The sequence below is a fragment of the Salminus brasiliensis genome, chromosome 19 (genome assembly GCF_030463535.1).
Source record: "Salminus brasiliensis chromosome 19, fSalBra1.hap2, whole genome shotgun sequence".
In the NCBI taxonomy this organism is placed as follows: Eukaryota; Metazoa; Chordata; class Actinopteri; order Characiformes; family Bryconidae; genus Salminus; species Salminus brasiliensis.
The window spans coordinates 4,490,129-4,510,468 of record NC_132896.1 but is presented as its reverse complement, the minus strand read 5'-3'; the positions used below and the strand labels follow the sequence as shown (position 1 = coordinate 4,510,468).

Below are 20,340 nucleotides of genomic sequence, written 5' to 3'. Positions count from 1 at the left end.
TGTTAAGTTTTAATCATTTGGTCAGAAGGTCAAATAAACCATTCAGTTTTAGGGAATTAGAATTGTTCTGGTGATTATTTGATGGTTCAGGCTTTAAAGGGTTAAGACCCCCAGGACAAAGTGCCTGTTCTCCAAGGCATAAGGCTTTGCAGTATGAAGACAGGTGGTAATGGGGGCTTGATGGGTAAGGAGCCAAAACCAATGAGGCCCATGAGAAGCCCATGTATGGCAGGCTAGGCATAGCCGTTCCAACAGGATGACCACCCCTCCCAAGTCTATTCATAGGGCCCCATCTGCTTTTTGGTTGCATCTTGGTAGGGCCCTGACTGCACCACACCTGCCCATCACTAGAGCCGAGCTTGGAATCTAATCAAACGCAAAAATCCACAGGCTGATTGCGCTCTTGATCTCAGTTCGCTCTAAGTGAGAACGTTCTAATTAAAAACACATTTGGCTCAGGAGTTCTCTGCCCACTTTACAGCGGAAAAGCCGAGCCGCAGCTCACTCGCTCACTCGCGACTCCACTATAGAAATATTACGCAGCAAAAGCAGATTATCACGTCCGCGTGATCCTGAGCAGATTAAACACAGACGAGGCCACCGTCCAAGCTAACTCCCATCAGGCCCCAACATAGGACCCAGGAGCTCTTCCTCTGACACGAGCGACAGCATTACTGAACACACTTTACACGTATGGGAAAAATCCTGCCAGGTTATCAAATGAATGCAGCTGCAGCATCTAGCACTGTGACATCAAGTCCCCTGAATTAAGCTGAGAGTTATTTATATTTGAGTTCAAAAATATGTCAAATTTAAGGATTTATCATCATCTTATTAGGCCATCCTTTTATTTTCCTTTTTTATTCATATTTAAAACACAGAGCACTTTACATGTTTAAACATTTTAAAGTGCAATTAGGTCTCATTTAAAGTCAGAAGCCAAAAACACCAACATATTAATGGTAGAAAACAGGATTTATTTATTTATGTACTAATATACCGTCATAAAACTCTAATATACCAAAAAATCTTGCATCTTTATTTTTGTCATTTTTCACTTTCTTACATAATGTGAATCTAGCCATTGTTCTCTTCTGTGTGGCAAAACCTCACAATGAATGGACCAATAGAAATGCTCCGAAATGACTTGCAACAAAATAATCTTACATTGACTTGCATTGGAAGTCAGGAAGCTTTTTCCTTCTCCTGTAAAACTCACGATTTGGAGATTTTACAAACGAATTATTTTTGGACATAAATGTTCCTAATTAAATTCTGTATTAATAATTTTTCGTTACTCCAGGAAAAGTACTGACTTTGTTCTGTAGTAGTGCATTTCAGTTACTGACTCATTACTCATATATTTCTAACAGAAAATGAATAATTCTGTAATTCTATTAGTTCTGCATTTATAACATACATTTCTCTACATAATAATGTGGAAAAATGAGGACACCTATTTAAACAGGCATGTGATCAACACTGAGAGATGGAGGTAATCTAACTAAACTCACACACCTGAAGAAATGTCTTTAATCATCAGTTTGCAAAGTGTGGACCACGCTGGCTTGGCTGAGGCAAGGTAGGAGCACACGAGAAGTTCTGGGGGGCTTCGAGCTGATGGGACGTGAGAGAAAGGTGACAACCATCAACCATCTGGAAAGTGCTGATGATCGCCTACCTTTGCAGAGAGTCAAAACCTTCCCCCCTTTGTTCTGTGATGACCATGAGCACCCCCCCACACACACGCACACACATCACCAATGTTAATACTCCAAGTACCCTCACCTTCATCCCCCACTTACCCCTCCTTATTCTCATCTTCTTCATCACCCTTTCTCCTCCCACAGTTCCCAATGTATAAAAGGTCCTCCTGAAATATCCCTAATCAGACTGGATTGGACTGGATTGGACTGGACTGGGTCAGACTAGTCAGACCGAGTTGCACTCATACATCTCTGTGTGCATCAATAAACTCATCAACACCGAAGATCCAGTCTCCTGACTCCTGAATCTACCTCCTATATGCCGAATTTCTAACAGACCCGAAACCAGACCCCTACTTTGCCAGGCAGAGGTTGAGCATAATTGGACCATCAGGAGGAGCAGGGGCAGATGGTGGGGTGCGAATGTTCGTCACGAGAAGGAGAGGAGCGGTTTAGTAGCGCGTAGTGATGGAGAGGAGGGGTTTGGGCATGGTCCTTCTCCCAATTTTTTTGTTATTACTTATTATATTATTAAAATATAATAAAGAGAAATGTAATTTTCCTGTGATGAGAAAGTTCAGACCCCCCCCATACACACACACACACACACACACACATTTATTACTACTTCAAATGTGTAAAATCAGAATCAGAACCTCAGACATTATCAGACATTATTTGGTCTGATCTGATGGTTGGTGGTTGAAGTGAGTGGTGAAGAAGATCACCATGGCCAGATCCAAAGAGCTCTCTGAGGCCTTCAGGAAGAAGACTGTAGATGCAGAGGAGTCTGGGAAGGTGTTGAAAAAGTTTAGTACATAATTTGAGCAAGTGTCGAGGTAGAATTGAGAACTTGGGTGTTCACTTTTGAGGCATCTAACCAATCCAACATGCCTCAGTATCCTGTAACCTACTGTGGCTTATTTTAGAAATCAGTCCCATGCAAAGGCCTTTCCAGGAGCATATGGATATATAACAGCACTGCACTGTGGTATGAGAGAGCTACAGCAGAAACAGCGGTTTGTGAAGAAACTGGTGTCTGACTACATAACCAACAGCTGATGCGCCTGAGGGGGAAAATGAAGGCGAGGGGAGGGGGGGGGGGGGGGCAAACAACAACAACTGGCTTATGATTTCAGTATGACGATGAAATTTGGATGAAGACGACCAAAGATACATGCAGAATCAGATTGAAGGGTCTATTCTATTTTTGCCAGGCTGTGGTGCGTATGTGTGTGTTTACTGCAAGCTGGGGATGGAAGAGTTACCCTTATTGCATGTGTATGAAATCCTACACTTCCCCATTTCACTCCTGACCTGTCAGAGGAGCAGGAGAGTCGGCTGTGTTCTGTCTGAACTGAGAAAACAGAGGACTCAAATACACCAGTGAGTTCAGCATAGCCCAGAGCTAGTACACTGTGAACTAGGAAATTAAGAGCTTTACAAACAAACACACACACACACACACACACACACTCACAAACAACCTCCATTTTTATTTATTTATTTTTGGATAAAGCGACGGATAAATCACGAAGGGAGGGAGAAGCCTAGCCATGAGGCCTGCAGGGTAGACAGCGCTGGAAGCAGATTTAGGAAGCTGAGCTGTATTAAAAGTTTAGCCTGAGGCCGATGGCTATCTTTCCACTATGTCACCTGCTGACTTGGACTACACTACACTATGTTATTTATAATATTAGTATTATAATATTATAACATGTAATATACAAAGATTTAAGGATTCGAGGAGACTTTTTTTTGTCATTCGCATCATATGTGGTATATGGGGTGGAACGACGATATTGAGATCTCAAGGTCCCAGTTACACCCAAAGAGCAATTATTAAATGAATAAAATAATAATAAGAATAAATATAGAATATAAAAGGGGTGGACATAAATAGGAAAAGTGGGCAAGCAGAGAAATTAAAAGTACCCTTTACTTTTTTTTTACAGTACAGTGAAAATGTTTTAGGCGCCTGTGTAAATTAGTCCCACAGGGTTCAGTTTTAGGGTCTGTACAATTTATGTTATTTAAGAGAGTAATGCAGATATGATGGTAAAGAACTGAAGTGTAGGCCTTTATACATGGCCTGCTCCAATGTCATTTTTTAAATATGTATTTCTTGGTGCTCTTGGGGGCCCCCTGGTGGCGCTGGGGCCCTAAGCGGACACATAATTCGATGCCTTGGGCCGCCTTTGTTAAAAAGCGAACCTGAAACATCTGCATAGGCCAGAGTCTCAGAGGAATGTTCCTGCTCTTATGCTGGACTCTTATTTTATACTGTTTCCACGTTTGTTTCTTAAGACTACACCACTGAACCACAAGCTGATGCAACCCTTGCGGCAGTATTTGCTATGCAACAATATTTGTCTGTGCAAAACTATGCCCTGTTTTAGCTGTGGATAAATTCTTTTATTTGTGCATTCAGACACCAATCAGCCATAACATTAAAACCACCTGCCTAATATTCATTCGGCCCTCCCTCGTGCCACCACAACAGATCTGAGCATTTGAGGCATGGCCTCCACAAGACCTCTGAAGGCGCCCTATGGTATTTGGCACCAAGGCTAAGATTACCAAGATCACCAAGTGGGGCCTTCATGGATCGCATCAGTGAGCCTTAGGTGTCCATAACCCTCCCACCACCTCACTGGTTGTCCTGGTTGAGGGCAGTGGTGGCTCAGCGGTTAGAGAGCTGGGCTATTGATAACAGGGTTGTGGGTTTGATTCCCGGGCTCGGCAAGCTGCCACTGTTGGGCCCTTGAGCAAGGCCCTTTACCCTCTCTGCTCCCCGGGCGCTGGAGTTGGTTGCCCACCGCTCTGGGGGTGTGTGTGTACTCACTGCCCCTAGTTCACTGGTGTGTTTACTACCACAGATGGGTTAAATGTGGAGGACACATTTTGCTGTACAGTGACAAATACATGCACCTTTCTTGGAGCACTTTTTGTAGGTACTGACCACTGCATATCAGAAAACCCCCACAAGACCTGCCTGACTGATGTTTCAGAGATGTTCTGACCCGGCCGTCTAGTCACCACAGTGTCTCAGATCCTTGTGAATCCTTCTGTTCTGTTCACTGCCTAATACATCCACCCCTCGACAGATTCCACTGTAGATAATGAAGATGCTCGATGCTTTTCACTTCACCTCTCAGTGGTACTAATGTTATGGCTAATCGTTGCGTATAATATAACATAATATAATATAAAAGCGTCCTCTTTGATTTGCTCTAGAGCTGCTTCTCTGCTGTCTGTGCCATATGTGTTACCAATTTGCTCAGTAGAGCATACAGCTCGGAAACATCCCTGAGCACAACCTTCCCGTGACCTGCCCTCAATCACCTTCAGAGAGACATCTAGCATGCAGGCAGCTGTGTTAGCATTTCAGAGAGTCTCCCTTGTTAGGCAATAACAGGCCGATTTGCTGTGCAGCATTTTGTCTATGAGAGAATACGACTCGTGCTGGCTGTAATTACTCGCTGCCGTTTCAGTCGGCGCGTTTTGGCGAATCGATGCTATGAAATATTGAGGAAGCTGCAGAAGAGGAGCAGATAAACAAGGCCGCCTGTGCCCTCCCAGCCTCACTCACTGATGCAGCCTCTCTCCGCCGCACATCTGTGGAGGCATCGGCGATTGGTTAAGCACGGTCACGTGGCTTCCTGGCAGGGCTCTGCGTAGGTCATGCATTCCCAGTTGAATCATGCAGCACGAGGGTGGCAGACTACAACAAATCAGCATCAGCAGCGAGCCAGAGACGCTTCAGAAAAAAAAAAAACACCAACAACAACAACACTAAAACCCACAAGCACGATAAGGTGATGATATAAAATCAATCCGATTGGTCCAGAGCAGAGAGCGGTTCAGAAACACAGCATCACCATATGCTGCAGTTGCTGCTCCAGTGCATGGACGTGTTGAGAGGTTTACTGCATAATGAGACGCCGTCCAATGAAAAGCAAAGATTTATGCTCTCCTTTTGTCTAAATGATTGAGACAGACTAGCACAGCTAATGCGCTAGCACAGCAGAAATGAATGCTGCGACACTCTGAGCTCCATCAATCCTCTTTACTGCACCTGTCTCTCCAGCACGGGAGAGCCGAGGCAGGGGTCGTATGTGTTGGTTTTTCCAGAATGAGCCTCGCCTTGCATTACACCTCAGTTACGTCACGTCAACGAGCCATCAGTGTTTCAGCCTCACGCTCTTCAGACATCTCTCCTTTTGAGTCTGGGTTCCTCTCAGTGGTTCTTCCTCATGCTCTTGGCTTTTAATGAGCTTCTACTTTTGAGTCTTGGGTTCTTGTAGTGATTTGTCCTCACGTTCTTAGAAAGCTAAGAAACCCAGACTCAAAAGGACAAGTTTGCCAAAAGCCAAGAACATGAGGAAGAACCACTATTCTTCCTCTTGTTCTTGGCTTTCGGCGAGAAACACTATTCCTTTTGAGTCTGGGTTCCTCTGAGTGGTTCTTTCTCATGTTCTTGGCTTGTAGGGAGCTTCTACTTTTGAGTCTGGGTTCTTGTTAATGGTTCTCCCTTATGTTCTTGGCTTTTGGCGAGAACCACTATTCTTCCTCATGTTCTTGGCTTTTGGCGAGCTTTTCCTTTAAAGTCTAGGTTCTTCTCAGTGGTTCTTCCTCATGTTCTTGGCTTTTAATGAGCTTCTACTTTTGAGGATAGGTTTCTATCAGTGGTTCTCATGTTCTTAGGGAGTTTCTCCATTTTAGTCTTGGTTACTTGCAGCAGTTCCTACTCTGATTTATGTTTTTCCTTTTGAGTCTTGGTTCCTCTCAGTGGTTCTTCCTCATGTTCTTGGCTTTTAGGGAACTTTTCCTTTCAAGGTTTGGCTCCTTTTAATGATTCTTCTTCATGATCTTAAGGAGTTTCTCCATTTAAGCATTAGTTCTTTTCAGTCGTTATTACTCATAGTCTTGGACGTTCTAAGAAAGCTTTTTCTTCTGAGTCTTGGTTCCTCTCAAGGCAGTTTCTTCTTTTGAGTCTTGGTTCCTCTCACTGGTTCTTCCTCAAACTCTTAAGGAGTTTTTCTTTTTGAGTCTTGGCTCCTTTCCATGTTTCTCCATTTCAGCATTGGTTCTTTTTAGTCTTGGTTCCTTGCAGTGGTTCTAACTTATGCTCTCAGAAAGTATCTCCTTTGAGTTTCAGTTCTTCTCACAGTCTTCCTTAAACTCTTAGGGAGTTTTTCTTTTGAGTCTTGGTTCCTTGTAGTGATTTGTCCTCATGTTCTGAGAAAGCTTTTCCTTTTGAATCTTGGTTCTTCTCGGTTCTTCTCATTTGGTTTCTTCCTCTTTTTCTTTTGAGTTTCCTTTCAGTGATTCCCTGTCATGTTCAGCAATGGTTCTTTTCAGTCACTCTTATTAATAGGTCTGTTTACTTTTCGAGTCTTGGTCTTCTCAGTGGTTCTTCCTCATCCCCCTTAGAAGTATGTCCTTTGAGTGTTGGTTCCTTTAACAGTCTTCCTTAAACTCTTTAGGGAGTGGTTCTTTTGAGCCATTGTTCCTTTCACTGGTTTGTCCTCATGTTCTTAAAGAGCTTTTCATTTTGACTCTTGGTTCCTCTCTTCCGTAAGCTGTTAGCTTTTAGGGAGCTTTTCCTTTGGAGTTCCTTTCAGTGGTTCTTCCTTACGCTCCTATGGAGTTTCCTCTTTTGAGTCTTGGTTCCTCTCACTGTTTCTTCATCAAACTCTTAGGAAGTTCTTTCTTTTGAGTCTTGGTTCCTTTCAGTGAATCTCCTTCATGCTCTTAGTATTTCTCTTGGTTCCTTTCGTCTTCTTCTGAGTTCCTTTCAGTGGTTCCTCCTCCTATGGAGTTTCACCTTTTGAGTCTTGGGTTCTTGTAGTGATTTGTCCTCACGTTCTAAGAAAGAGTCTTGGTTCCTCTCAGGGCAGAGTCTTTGTTCCTCTCACTGCTTCTTCCTCAAACTCTTAGGAAGTTCTTTCTTTTAAGTCTTGGCTTCTTTTCCGTGTTTCTCCATTTCAGCATTGGTTCTTTGTAGTCTTGGTTCCTTGCAGTGGTTCTAACCTATGCTCTTAGAAATTATCTCCTTTAAGTCTTTGTTCCTCTCACTGTGTCTTCCTCAAACTCTTAGGGAGTCTTTTGAGTCTTGGTTTCTTTCAGTGGATCTCCTTCATGCTCTTAGTATTTCTTTTTGAGTCTTGGTTCCTTTCGTCTTCTTTTGAGTTCCTTTCAGTGGTTCCTCCTTACGCTTCTATGGAGTTTTTCCTTTTGAGTCTTGGTTCCTCCCTCTGTGTTTTCCTCAAACGATTTTTTTCTTTTTCTGGTTCTTCCTCATGTTCTTGGCTTTTAAGCAGGTCATTTTTAAATCCTTTTTGTTCCTTTCAGTGATTCTTCATCATGTTTCTCTAGTTTTGTTTCCTTTTGAGCTTTGGTTCCTCTCTTCGACTCTTGGCTCCTGGTTTGTCCTCTCGCTCCTGACTGTTAGCGAGCTTTTTCCTTGTGAATCTTGGTTCCTGTCAGCAGTTGTTCCTCATGCTCTAAGAAGTTTTTACTTCCCACTGTCGCCCTCAAGGGCACTCATTTGAAGCCGGGACTCACATTTTCGAACAGCTGCTTTGGGACAATGTTGTAAGAGGTGCTACACGCATGAAGTTGAATTATACTGCACTGAGATGGAGAGCTTTTCAGGGCTGGCGCTCGCTTTCCAAGCTACTGAAGCTCCGAGCTGCTGGCTCCAGCTAGCAGAAAAGATGCCGACTTTTCAACATGCAGGAATATTCGTCAGCCAGGCTCCGTTGGAGCACCTTTGATGCACTTGACTCAGAGTCCCAGGGGCGAGACAGGCGATCACAGGCACATTAAAAGTGAATGAAGGCTCACGCTTTCTTCCAGCTCACACTGTCTCTATCTTACTCTCTCGCTCCCTCTCCCTCTCCCTCTCTTTCAGGCCAGCTCTCATCTCTGAGCCAAGCTGACCCCTGGGGAAAGAGCACAGCAATCAAGTCTCTTCAAAACATGGGTTTTTTTTTTGGGCAGGAATTACAGCCTTCACTATTACACTGTCTCAGTGATCATGTAGTGATCCGGACAGTGTCAGATAGGCCGCTGCGTTCGCGACATGAGTGTTTTCTGGCGGCCAAAATGCCAATCCTGTCCTTTTTTCATCACACCACAGTTCCCCACAGGGACTTTTTGAGGATAAAGCGTGACGCTGGCAGCAGTGAGTAGGCTGCCTGGGCCAATGCTCATAAATGGAGCATAATCAAATTCAGCGCTGTCCTTATCGTGTAGTGAATGCAACTCCAGGTGTGGAAAGGTAACAGCTGAGAGCTTTATTTTGTTGGAGGACGCCATGAAGAAGAGGAACAAACCACGGGCAGGAAAAACAACATGAAGAATAGCAACCAACAGAATTCAACAGGGGTCTAAATCTGACAACAATAGGATTAAAAATGTTTAAGTATTTTCTTGATAAATCACTGAATATCACTGGAGAGGCCGTTCTCATACTACAGGAATACAAACAACAGACAGTGGGAGTGTAGCAGTACAACCTATTATATGCTATCATTCAGTATGAGCCTCATAAATCAATAACCATGAAAATGGGTGAACATTTTCATACATTGCAAAAATATATTTGATAAATACATTTTGATTATATATTTTTATATTTATCCAGGAAGTTGAGCTTTTCCTCCATGCTCTTGATTTTAGGGTAAAGACGGAGTGCTATTTTCAGATGAAGGATGGTCTGCCCTTATTGTGTGACTGCTCCAGTCTGTTTGATGCTCATGGTTATTGATTTATGAGGCTCATACTGAATGATAGCATATGATAGGTTGTACTGTTACACTCCCACTGTCTGTTGTTTGTATTCCTTATATATATATATTTATATACATATTTTACAGCTATATATATATATATATATGTATGTGTATATATAGCTGTAAAAATGTACATAGCTGTTATATTCTGGCATATATAAATTGGCCAGTAAATAATCTATAATCTATAATAACATATATCAAATGATATATCTGTACCTCTGAAACTAGTTTTTGCCATGTTTAATGTAGCGATATATGCTAATACTTAACTTTAAGATGTGACTCATATCTGTGTTTAATATTTCCCCATAAATTCAAAAATATATGTATTTTAAATACATTTGGTATAGTGTGTGGAATGTATTTTGGAATCAAATACAATGTAATTAAAGTGCATTTCAAATGTGTAATAAAATATGTCCCTATGTTTTTGCTATATGAGTTATTAGCCTGTGGACTATTATTACAAAATGTGTTTATTATGAAAGTGAGCAGTGACTAAATTCCAGTCCTGCTCAAAATTCTGACAAGACCCTGTTTATCCGGATTGTCATGAAAAATCTAAGGAGGCGCTAAGGGTTGACAGAAATGAGGACACACACACACACACACACACACACACACACACACACACACATACACAACAGTCAAGCCTGTCTCAAAGCTCATATTGAATTCATACCTCAGAACAACCGAATGCAGTAAAACGGCTTAAAATGCTAAACAACGCAAAAACCCCAGCAAGGGTGGGCGGGGTCTTACTCAGATAGTTGGGGTCTGGTGTAATTAATCACCTTCATTCATGATAGCCATAACATAACAGTAACAAAGCAAAGCTTGAAGTGGGTGGGGCCTCATCCAGGTGGGTGGGGTCTGTCGTACCTACTCATCAACATTCGTTCTGCTTAAACTGTCATTATGTTAGGCCTGGAAAGCAGGATCAAGGGGACCACACCCACTTCAAGCAGGATCAAGTACAAGAGAACACACCCACCTTGATGAGGCTCCACCCACTCCAAGCCTTGTTTCGTAAGCCTGGCCTCAGGTGTGAGCAGCACATTCAATTTCATTACTGTCCCGTTAAATCATACGTGATTAATCTGAGGGATTTCATCACTAAGCAGCTCTCGTTCTCTCAGGGAATAGGAAACAAATAGAAAGCGAGGGGAGGGGACACATTTGTTAGATAGCTCGTCGGCCTGTGGTGCCGATCACACAGCTTACCGTGACGACCGAAAAAGCAAGAAAAAAGGAAAGCAAGAAAAACATAAATAAAGAGATAAACCGTTGGTGTCCTCAGCTGCCTCGACCCCTTGTGCATTAGGTAATGGCTGGAACGAAAGCAACCTTTTCGGACATGCTTGCCAACCAGACCATCAGCTGCTCTAATCTAGTATTATCTTAGTACACGTGACGAGAAAATGACAGGCTTATGGTAAAGCAGATGTCCTAATAGAAGGCAGGTGGCAAAAAAAAAGAAGTGCCATGAATCACTTTGGGCTGATCTGGAGATAGAAAAACAGTCAGTGAGACACGGGTCTATTAAAAGTGGCATCTCATCTCATACTTATGATCCTTTATTACTGTAATACGAATAGAAGCTCTGACATCTAATTCAATCATCTTGGGTTATATCCATATACAAGACTGGGAATAATCTAGTTCCATTTACTCCAATACAGGAGATCAGGATACAGAACAATCTCCTTCAAGATGCAATTATGCAGATTCGGGTGAAACAATCTGGACATCGCAGGCCTGTATTGAATATGCAGAAAATGTTCCGTGCATCATTTTAACACCATTACCTAATAGACCGCAAAGCACAGCCTTTTAATATTCTCAGCGCGATGCTTTTTCCTCCTAATGCCAGAAGCCAGGCGATATAAAGGCGACGAGGAGAAATCTGATTAAATGCATCGTCGTTTTTCCTTTTTCCTCTCTTTTCTGTGTGGAAAGACTCACAAATAGCTTGCCAGAGCAGCACTGCAGTGCGTTGAACCCAGAGACACAGCCACAGCTACAGCGCCAGCACATGCTAGGGCTGCACAGACACCATATATGCTTTGTAAAGATTCCCCAGAATGGAAAACTGTGTTTATCTTGCAATAGTTGAATAATGAGAGTTCGGTAGATGGACGTGACACCCTGCGAACCTTAAACACTGGTGTGTAAAGCTATTAACGACTCTAAAATGTATATAAACCCAGTCCACTGGCGAACGGCCGGCTAGTCCTAGTCAAAGCTTCGACATGGAAAAAAGGCAAGAGCCACTTCAGGAGACTATGGTGTTTCTGATACTTGCAGGCTGATTACTTTTCAGAGACAATCCTACACCAAGGCATATTTCGTGACAGTGGTGGCTCGGCGGTTAGCGCTCCGAGCTATTGATGGCAGGGTTGTGTGTTCGATACCCGGGCTCGGCAAGGCGCCACTGTTTGAGCAAGGCCCTTCAGGCGCTGCTCCCCGGGCGCTGGAGTTGGCTGCCCACTGCTCTGAGTGTGTGTGTGATCACTACCACAGATGGGTCAAATGCGGAGGACACATTTCGCTGTACATAGACTCTGCTCATTGTCGTGTAGTAACCACAATGCTAAAGCCAGAAAAGCTAGCCTGTGCCATGCTAAAAGCTAATCTTAGCTCATGGAGGCATCGTTCTGAAGCCCAGTCGATGAAAGCTCCCCTCAGTAGAGCACAGCCGACAGCTAAGATAGATGCAGTTCAGAAGAGCACAGCTGGCAGAACCTTGGGGAAAGAGCCACGGGTATCTGCTAAAAGCTAAACCATAGCTAATACAGGTGATCTCTCATAAGAATCTGGAATAATAATTAAAAACAATAATTACAGGGTTTTACTCATGTTACAGTCCTAATAACAATGCTAGAACAGGCTAAGCTATGCTAAACCAGCCGAGTGCTTTGTTTTCAGAAGCCCTCCAGAAAAGAGGCAAAATAACAGGGTTGTAAATGGGGTTGTAAAAGTGTATTAGAGCATTTTCATTGGTGTCTGCTGTCTGATGTACTATGTTCTTCTAGTAGAAAGCCTCCTTTTTTCCTGGACAGTAGAGACAGAAAAGCAGGATATGCTTTTTTAATTCCTTTGATTTTAGAAGAAACACTGAATGAGCAGGTGTCCCAATACTTTTGTCCATTTGTACATACAATGAGCCGTTCAACATACATTGTTTTATGGAACCTCTCAATGTTTCTCAATAGCTCAACCCTTCCAGGATCTCATAAAACGAATCCAGGAGATTTCATGACAGGAAAAATAGATTTTCCAGATTTTCCAGATTTTCAGTGTTTTTCAGTAATTCCTTAAACAAAGCCTGAATGTGGAAAAATGTACAGAGAGAGCAGTGGCTGTGGTTATTGGAAAGTCTCTTCTGAAGGGGTTGAGGGAACCTTGTTCTGTTCGAAAGATAAACAGCCCCGAGCTGAGCTACTTCCGAAAGTTACTTTCGGCTTTATTGGGTTACTGGATAACAAAATTAGCACACATTAACTAGAGTGACCGTAAAAAATTCCGCTTTAGCACCCAAACAAGCTCCCTCGAGGCCCGCAGTGTCAACAGACATGGCCGTGCATAATGTGTTTAGCGAACAGAGTAGATGATCAGGCGCACATGTGTATGCCGTGGACGGCTCTGGAAGGACGTAATCAACTTTCGCACAGACAGCTTTCCTAATGCGGCATGGCCGAGTGGGACACGGCGCACGTCAGCTGGGAAATGGTCACTTGGAGAAGCGGATGGACGGCCTCCAGCTGACAGCAGCGGGGCATAATTGAATGGTGCAAAGGCCTCAGTGATAGTAATCAGAGAAAACGAGAAAGAGAGAGAGAAAGGTGCTTCTAAATGAAGACAGGGTCATTAGCGGTCAAACCCTGCTTTAGCGAAGATTTGTACGAGGAATGAGCGTGTAGACGTCAGAGCGGTCAAGCATTGGGGGAATAAAGGGTTTAGAGGTTCTGGCTTAGTGCTGGATTTCACTTTTGACAGAAATTGAGAGGAATCTTAACTGTAACCCTCCACGCTTTACAACACAGGCTGTGCTGTCGGTAGGCCCGTCACGATTGTGACATTTTTGCTGACAATTATTATTTTTTTTAATTCTATAATTTAATTGCGATTAAAAACTGAATTATCTCATTTTTTTATCCATCAAACTCATCAAAGTAAAAGGCTTTGATCTTTTGTCCTAGCTGTATCGTCCTTAGCAGACACTCCTGCTCAAATAAACAAACATTACTCACTGCTGCCCTCTGAAGGTGTGTCATTGCAAAATGACAGCTTTTGTCATCTCGACTAGCGGCGTAGAATCCGAAATTTAATTAGGTAAAACAACGGCGGACACTGGGGTCAATGATGCTCACATTTTTTAAATTTGTTTCAGTTTGAAATTAGGATCTTAAGATTTTTAATATTGGATATGTTAAAATTGTTCAAATCTACAGTCGTATAGCCAGTTGCACCAGCTGAACGCAAGTCCGATCGTAACCCCTACTTTAAACGTAAACTGCTCCTTCATTTACTTCTTACTTCGTTTACAAGCTACTAATATTTAATCGGTGACACCAAGCTCACTAGTTTCAACGTATCTCTGAGTAACTTTGAGTTTTGGCATTAAGCTTACGCCTACTGTTTGCAGGTTCGCCGTATAACATACATTATACGTTATAATGGTTGGTGTGGTACAATGGATAACACCACTACCTGCCAGTGAGCTACCACACAATGTGGGAGGCTGGGGTTCGATTCCCGGTCTGGGTGACTGTGCTGCGCTACACCAATAAGAGTCCTTGGGCAAGATTCCCAACACTACATTGGCCCTCCTCTGTGATACGAGTACCCTTGTAAGTCGCTCTGGATAAGAGCGTCAGCTAAATGCTGTAAATGTAAATGTAATTAATATGGCAGATCATTTTCAGAGATGGGAAAATGAAATACTGCTGGATTTGTGTCACAACGAGTTCCCAGCTACTGGTGACACCCATGTTTGGAAGTGTGAGGCCAAATGGACTGGGTTTTAAAGCCGCAGCTCCGGCGTGAGAACATTTTAGCTTTAAGCCGAATCGACGAGTCGGTGTGTCAACTTTGTTAAAGACAGTGGTGTTATTGTACTGATGTTTTATTTCTGTACGATATTTCAATATTTGTATATTCCAATTCCAATATCTGCAAATTCTTCATAATTAAAAGTGTATGGCTTATTAAAAAGGTCTAATTAATAGTATTATTATGCCTAATATTAGTGTAAAATGCTCTCTGAATTATTTCTGAGGTCCAAAAAAATAGTTATCGTGACAGGCCTACAACTGAGTAGCCCTTTTTTCCCTAATAACCATATCACATAACCATATTTCAGCTGCAGAAAATCACCCCACTATAACGTCTGTCCATCGTCCAGCCTTAACTCCTACCCATTTGTTGGACCTGCTCAGCTGATCACTGTGAAACTGTATGAAAAACACTGGCCTTGGTCACTCACACTCACACACACACTCTGAATATTACATGATGCTCAAAGGTGACAAAATGTCTCTTTAAAGAGATCAAACGAAAGCCAGATCCATTCTGTTCATATCTGGCAGAGCCGAAGCTCGTCACCAGTTCAGCCAAAACACACAGCGAGGCGTTCAGAGGGGGAAATACAATCAAACGGCGCAGTTCATCATTGTCATTCTGATAATACACTCACTCCGCTCCGCTCTAGAAGGAGCAAAAAAAATGTTAGGCAGATCAGTTCCCATGGCAACACAGCACAGTAGGCTCCTGTTGACTCGCTGGAGCATCACTATGGAGGCATTGAAGAAAACCAACGGCCGTGTCTCTAGGAAGACACACACACACACACACAGGCCTCACACACAGGCAGTGTGGGTAACGATGGGCAGAAGGACGTGTTAGTGAAGCTGGTCATTCTGCGCTGAGGTCCAGCACCAGAGGGCTGCAACCAAGGGTATTAGTAGTGGGCTTGTCCCACCTTTGCTGCAGTGACAGCCTCTAGATTTGTTTCTTTTTTTTTACATTGCTGTGAAGAGGATTTGATGGCATTCCGCCACACAGATGCATTAGTGAGGTGAGGCACTGGATCTCTGATGCCACTCCAACTCATCCCTAAGCTACTGGATGGAGCTCCACCATCCATAATTCCAGAGAACACAGTTCTTCCAGTTCTTGCTCCACTGCTCAATGCTGGGGGGCTTTATACCCCCTTTTGCTGGACATTGCTTACACAGATGTGCAAATGCACACACACAGCTTGTCTAGTCCCTGTAGAGAAGTACTGCCAATAGAATAGGACTCTCTGGAGCAGATCAATAAACATAAATCTACTGGCACTATGCTGCCTAACACCAGGCGTGGACTAGAGGGGTATAAAGTGCCCAGCATTGAGCTGTGTTCTCTGGAAGGATGGTTGGTGCTCCATCCTGTTCTTTTGGGATGAGTTTTGGGGATTTAGGGATGATGATGGTGGTGGTGATCATCCAACATCCTGACCTCACTAACGCTCTAACGCACTAACGTTGAATGCAATCCAATCCTCACAGCAATGTTTCTGCAAAATCTAGTAGAAAGTCTTCTTCTCTGGACAGTAGAGACAGTTACTCCAACAGAAGCAGGATACACTCTTTTTAATGCCCTTTCTTTTGAAATAAATGATGCAGACGAGCAGGTGTCCATATAATTTTGTCCATATAGTGCATTTCTATGTATTTGCTGAATTTGGCGTATTGGACAAAACCAACCGTGTAATTTGACCAGGCTGCCCAAACTGTTGCAAACATTGTTTGCATGTAGAAATCCTAAAGGAGCAGCCCAAGGCCTAAAGGTCAGGGAAGCAGGTTTGGGACCAGAAGGTTGCTGGTTCAATGCCCTGGACTGTCAGAAAGTGGGGGATGGAGGAGTTGAGCTGGCATCCCACTGCTCATATTCACTTGTGTGTGTGTGTGTGTGTGTGTGTGTGTGTGTGTGTGTGTGTTCACTGCCATGGATGGGTTAAATGCAGAGGTTCGATTCTGCTGAACAATGGCTATAAAGTCTGTCACTATTAGCCTAATATCACTCACAGTGCACTCAGTAAGGCTAGTGCACATCCACCTGCCAGTGTAGCTGATTTATGCTTCTATGGATTCATATACCATCCTATGTGGGTTATTACATAATTATGTATGCAAGTCATAACTTCAGTGTTGATTTAGACCGTGCTTTTACAAACTGCCACCCCAGGCAAAGGCTATATTAAAAATGTATCATTTTTTCCACTACGATCAAAACAAAACTTGGACTTGAATAAATGAATGTGTAATAATGGTGTTATTTCAATAATATCACTTTGTTTCTCTATAAGATAAAGGCATAACATCTAAACTATAATATATAAAGATGTATTTTTCCAATGTTTTGATGATTGGCATTATGGGATGCATTAGGTGTGCAACTACATGAACAAGCATGTATAGTCTATGAATAATAACAATAACAACAACAATAACAATAATAATGATGATGAAAATAATGTTGCTGTTGTTTATAGGCATTAACGCTACTCATTTAAATAATGATATAATAATAAATACATAGTAATAATAATAATAATAATAATAATGAAAATGTTGATGATGTTTATAAGAAGTAGCACTATTCCTTTTAACAGTTCAATAACAATAAATAATAATAATAATAATAATAATAATAATAATAGTAATAATGAAAATGTTGATGATGTTTATGAGAAGTAGCATTATTCCTTTTAACAGTTCAATAACAACAACAATAATAATAATAATAATAATAATAATAATAATAATAATAATAATAATGTCAATGTTATTAGCAGTAGCCCTATTCCTTTAAATAATAATAACAAAAATAATAATGTCAATGTCGTTGTTATAAGCAGTAGTACTGTTCCTTTAAACAACAACAACATTAATAATAATAATAATAATAATAATAATAATAATAACAATAACAATAATAATAATAACAAGAAGCAGACATAAGGCCACCTTTCAGTGTGGATAATCAGTATTGCTGTGGTTAAGCTGAATGCAGTATATTGGTGATTCTCAGTGTCAGTCCTGGGAGTTTGACCTATTATGTGCTGAACCTGTTGTTTTAGGTGGGAATATAACAATACTGGATCACACTGTATTGATCATTTGATCATACGGGGACTGTAAGTGCTTACAAAACACTGACCAACACACCTGACCAACACACCTCATCACAAACGGTCCAATCAGTCCTGTCTGACTGACCAAAGTGCAGCTAATCCTGCACACTAATGCCTGTGCTGAGTATGGGACGGAGGTCGGACAGCAGTGTTTAGAATCTGCTGCATTTGTGTCTGTGTGTCTCTAATATTTAAACATCAGGACACAGCCCCCATTTCCACCATCTCACCAACCCTGGACTGTTCCTACAGGCTTTATTTTGGTCACATCAGGGCTCAAACCAGGTGTGAGAACAGAGCAGCATCACAACAGCAGCCCACCCTGCCTGTCTGCCCCCAGACAAAGGTAGCAGAGCTTGTGCTTATACCCAACCTGCCTCCTGTCTTCAGAGTGTGAACCAGGAGACTCTCCCTCTCCCTCTCATCCAGGCCTCGCGCCTTTGATGTAAACAACCCTGCTGAAGATAGGAGCAGGCTGCATGTGAGGCTGCCTCACATTCACTGACTCACCCCACCACACACATCACTGCCTGTGACCAAATGCAGAAATAAAACGTCCCTCGGTGCCTTAATCACAGCGGCGGACGGGGAAGGACAGTGGCGCACACGCACGGTTGCGCACAGCACTGCGCCACTGCCGTGCCCTCAGTCAGGTCCGCGCGTCCTTTACCTACTGTGATCCACCTGCAAAGGCCTTGTTTGTGTCTGTTCGCGAGGCTTTTGTTCAAGACTGCAGCCTCATGTAAACACACACACACACACACACTCAGATACACACACACTCAGATACACACACACAGCGTCGCACTGGTCATTCAGAAAAACGCACGCTCATTTCCCCCCTCCCCATCAAATATGTTCTAGCTCATCACGAGATCAAAGGCTGCCTCAAGCGCACGAGACCCCAGTCTTGGGGGTCGAGGAGGGAAGACGACCCCCACTAATGCAGCCCACTGCCGTTATCATCATTATGCTTGAAGGCCACCGTGCAAACAATGGAGGCTCAAACAGGTTGCCCGGTCGCTCTGTCTCACCATGTGTGGCGATTGCAGGGTGCAGCAGCATGAGCACGAGCAGCACGGCCACCGCATCCCTCAGGCGCGCGCTCCATCCTCCGCTCAGTCGCGCGGCGCTCCCGCAGACAGCAGCAGCAGCAGCAGCAGCAGCAGCAGCCGCCGAGCGCTCCCTCCATCCAGCAGCCCTGCCGGATAAACCGTTACGCGCGTTTCTCGAGGCCATCTGGACGCACTGGACACACACGGCAGCGGCTCTACACGCGCCGAAAGAGGCATCTGATCGAGCCGTCCCGGCTTGTCTTGGGCTCGAGCTCCTCTCCCACGGGCAGCATGGAAACTTTAAGGCAGCGAGTCTGCAGCAGCAGCGGAGGCGCGCAGAGCCGCGTCCGTGCGCACCGTGCGCCTTGAAGCCAGAGCCGGGATAACGCTGAGCATCTCAGGCTGTTACGAAACGGTAACGGTGGTGGTGGTGGTGAGGATGATGATGATGGTGATGATGATGATGGTGGTGATGATGATAACACAACAAACAGGATCAGCGCGAGTGTAAACGCGAGGCGCGCGGAACAATCTCTCGAAATGACAGCAACGTGAAATGGGGAAAAACGCACGTTAGGGGAAAACGGCACGTATGAGCTCCGTGCGCAACAGCGCCCCCTGCTGGCCGAGAAAGGAGGAGGATGCATGGGATTTTTTTTTTTTTGTTTGTCCCCCTGGCACTGTGCCTTTACCGGGACACACGCATTACGTTTGGAGGGGAACGTTTAATTGGTGCTATCTACGTTGGGAACACACACACACACACACACACACACCTCGTTTCTGGTCATTTACTCTAAAACACACAGGACGTCTACTCAACCCTGCTACCGTTTAGGTCTGGCTGATGTCTCTCATTATCCACTATAATACAGCACTCAGCTCCAGCGCTAACTCCTGAAGAAGCGAGTGGGCTTAAAGCACGTTTAGGAGGGATAATAGGAGGCTTAAGACACATTCATCCAGTACAGAAAGGCCTAAAATAATCAGGGCAATTACATAACCAGGCACGCAAAGCTGCGTGTCATAAGAGGAGCGCTTTCAGCTTCGTCCACATGGTGGCGCTGTTTCACCGTTTATTTAACGAGGCTTCACAGGCGAGCACAGGAGGGGGAGCAGGTCGTTGTCCACTAACCAGCTCAGACCCTCAGGTCCACTTATTATACCTTTGCACTTATCTGCAAAAGTACAGTTCTCCAAGGACAGGCAGAACGACTGTACTGTGGCACTTACGTGGTTTCCACTCCAAGGCAGCTGCTAGGCTGTTAAAACGTGGCCACTAGAGGAGGCTGCTTTTGCTAGCTGGTGGTCAAGTGGTTACGATGGTTTTGCGAATTGGTTGCTTGAAGGATGCTATAGGGACCACATGCAACGCAATAGCATCCTTCAAGCAACCATTTACCAACACCATAGCAACCACCTGAGGAGCCTCAGGAACCACACACCCAATTGTAGCACCCTTCAAGCAACCACCTAGAGTGTCACAGGAACCACATGCCACACTTTACCAACACCATAGCAACCACATGGGGTGCCATAGCCTTATATGTGGTCCCTATAGCACCCCTTGTGGTTGCTATGGTGTTGGTAAAGTG

General features: G+C 43.7%; 1 protein-coding gene across 8 annotated transcripts in view; it reads right to left on the bottom strand.

Annotated features, from left to right (window-relative positions):
* Window positions 1-19,355, bottom strand: part of kiaa1549la (KIAA1549-like a) — a 76,410-nt gene extending 57,055 nt beyond the window's left edge. For 7 of the 8 annotated variants that reach the window (XM_072664275.1, XM_072664279.1, XM_072664280.1 and 4 more), the window contains exon 1: window positions 18,725-19,354. In XM_072664275.1, coding sequence (XP_072520376.1) covers window positions 18,725-18,929 — 205 coding nt within the window. In that variant the 5' untranslated portion in view covers window positions 18,930-19,354. Of the gene's footprint in view, window positions 1-18,724 lie in introns of all 8 variants that reach the window. The other variant, XM_072664278.1, reaches the window with a different exon arrangement.
* Window positions 19,356-20,340: the final 985 nt, after the last annotated feature.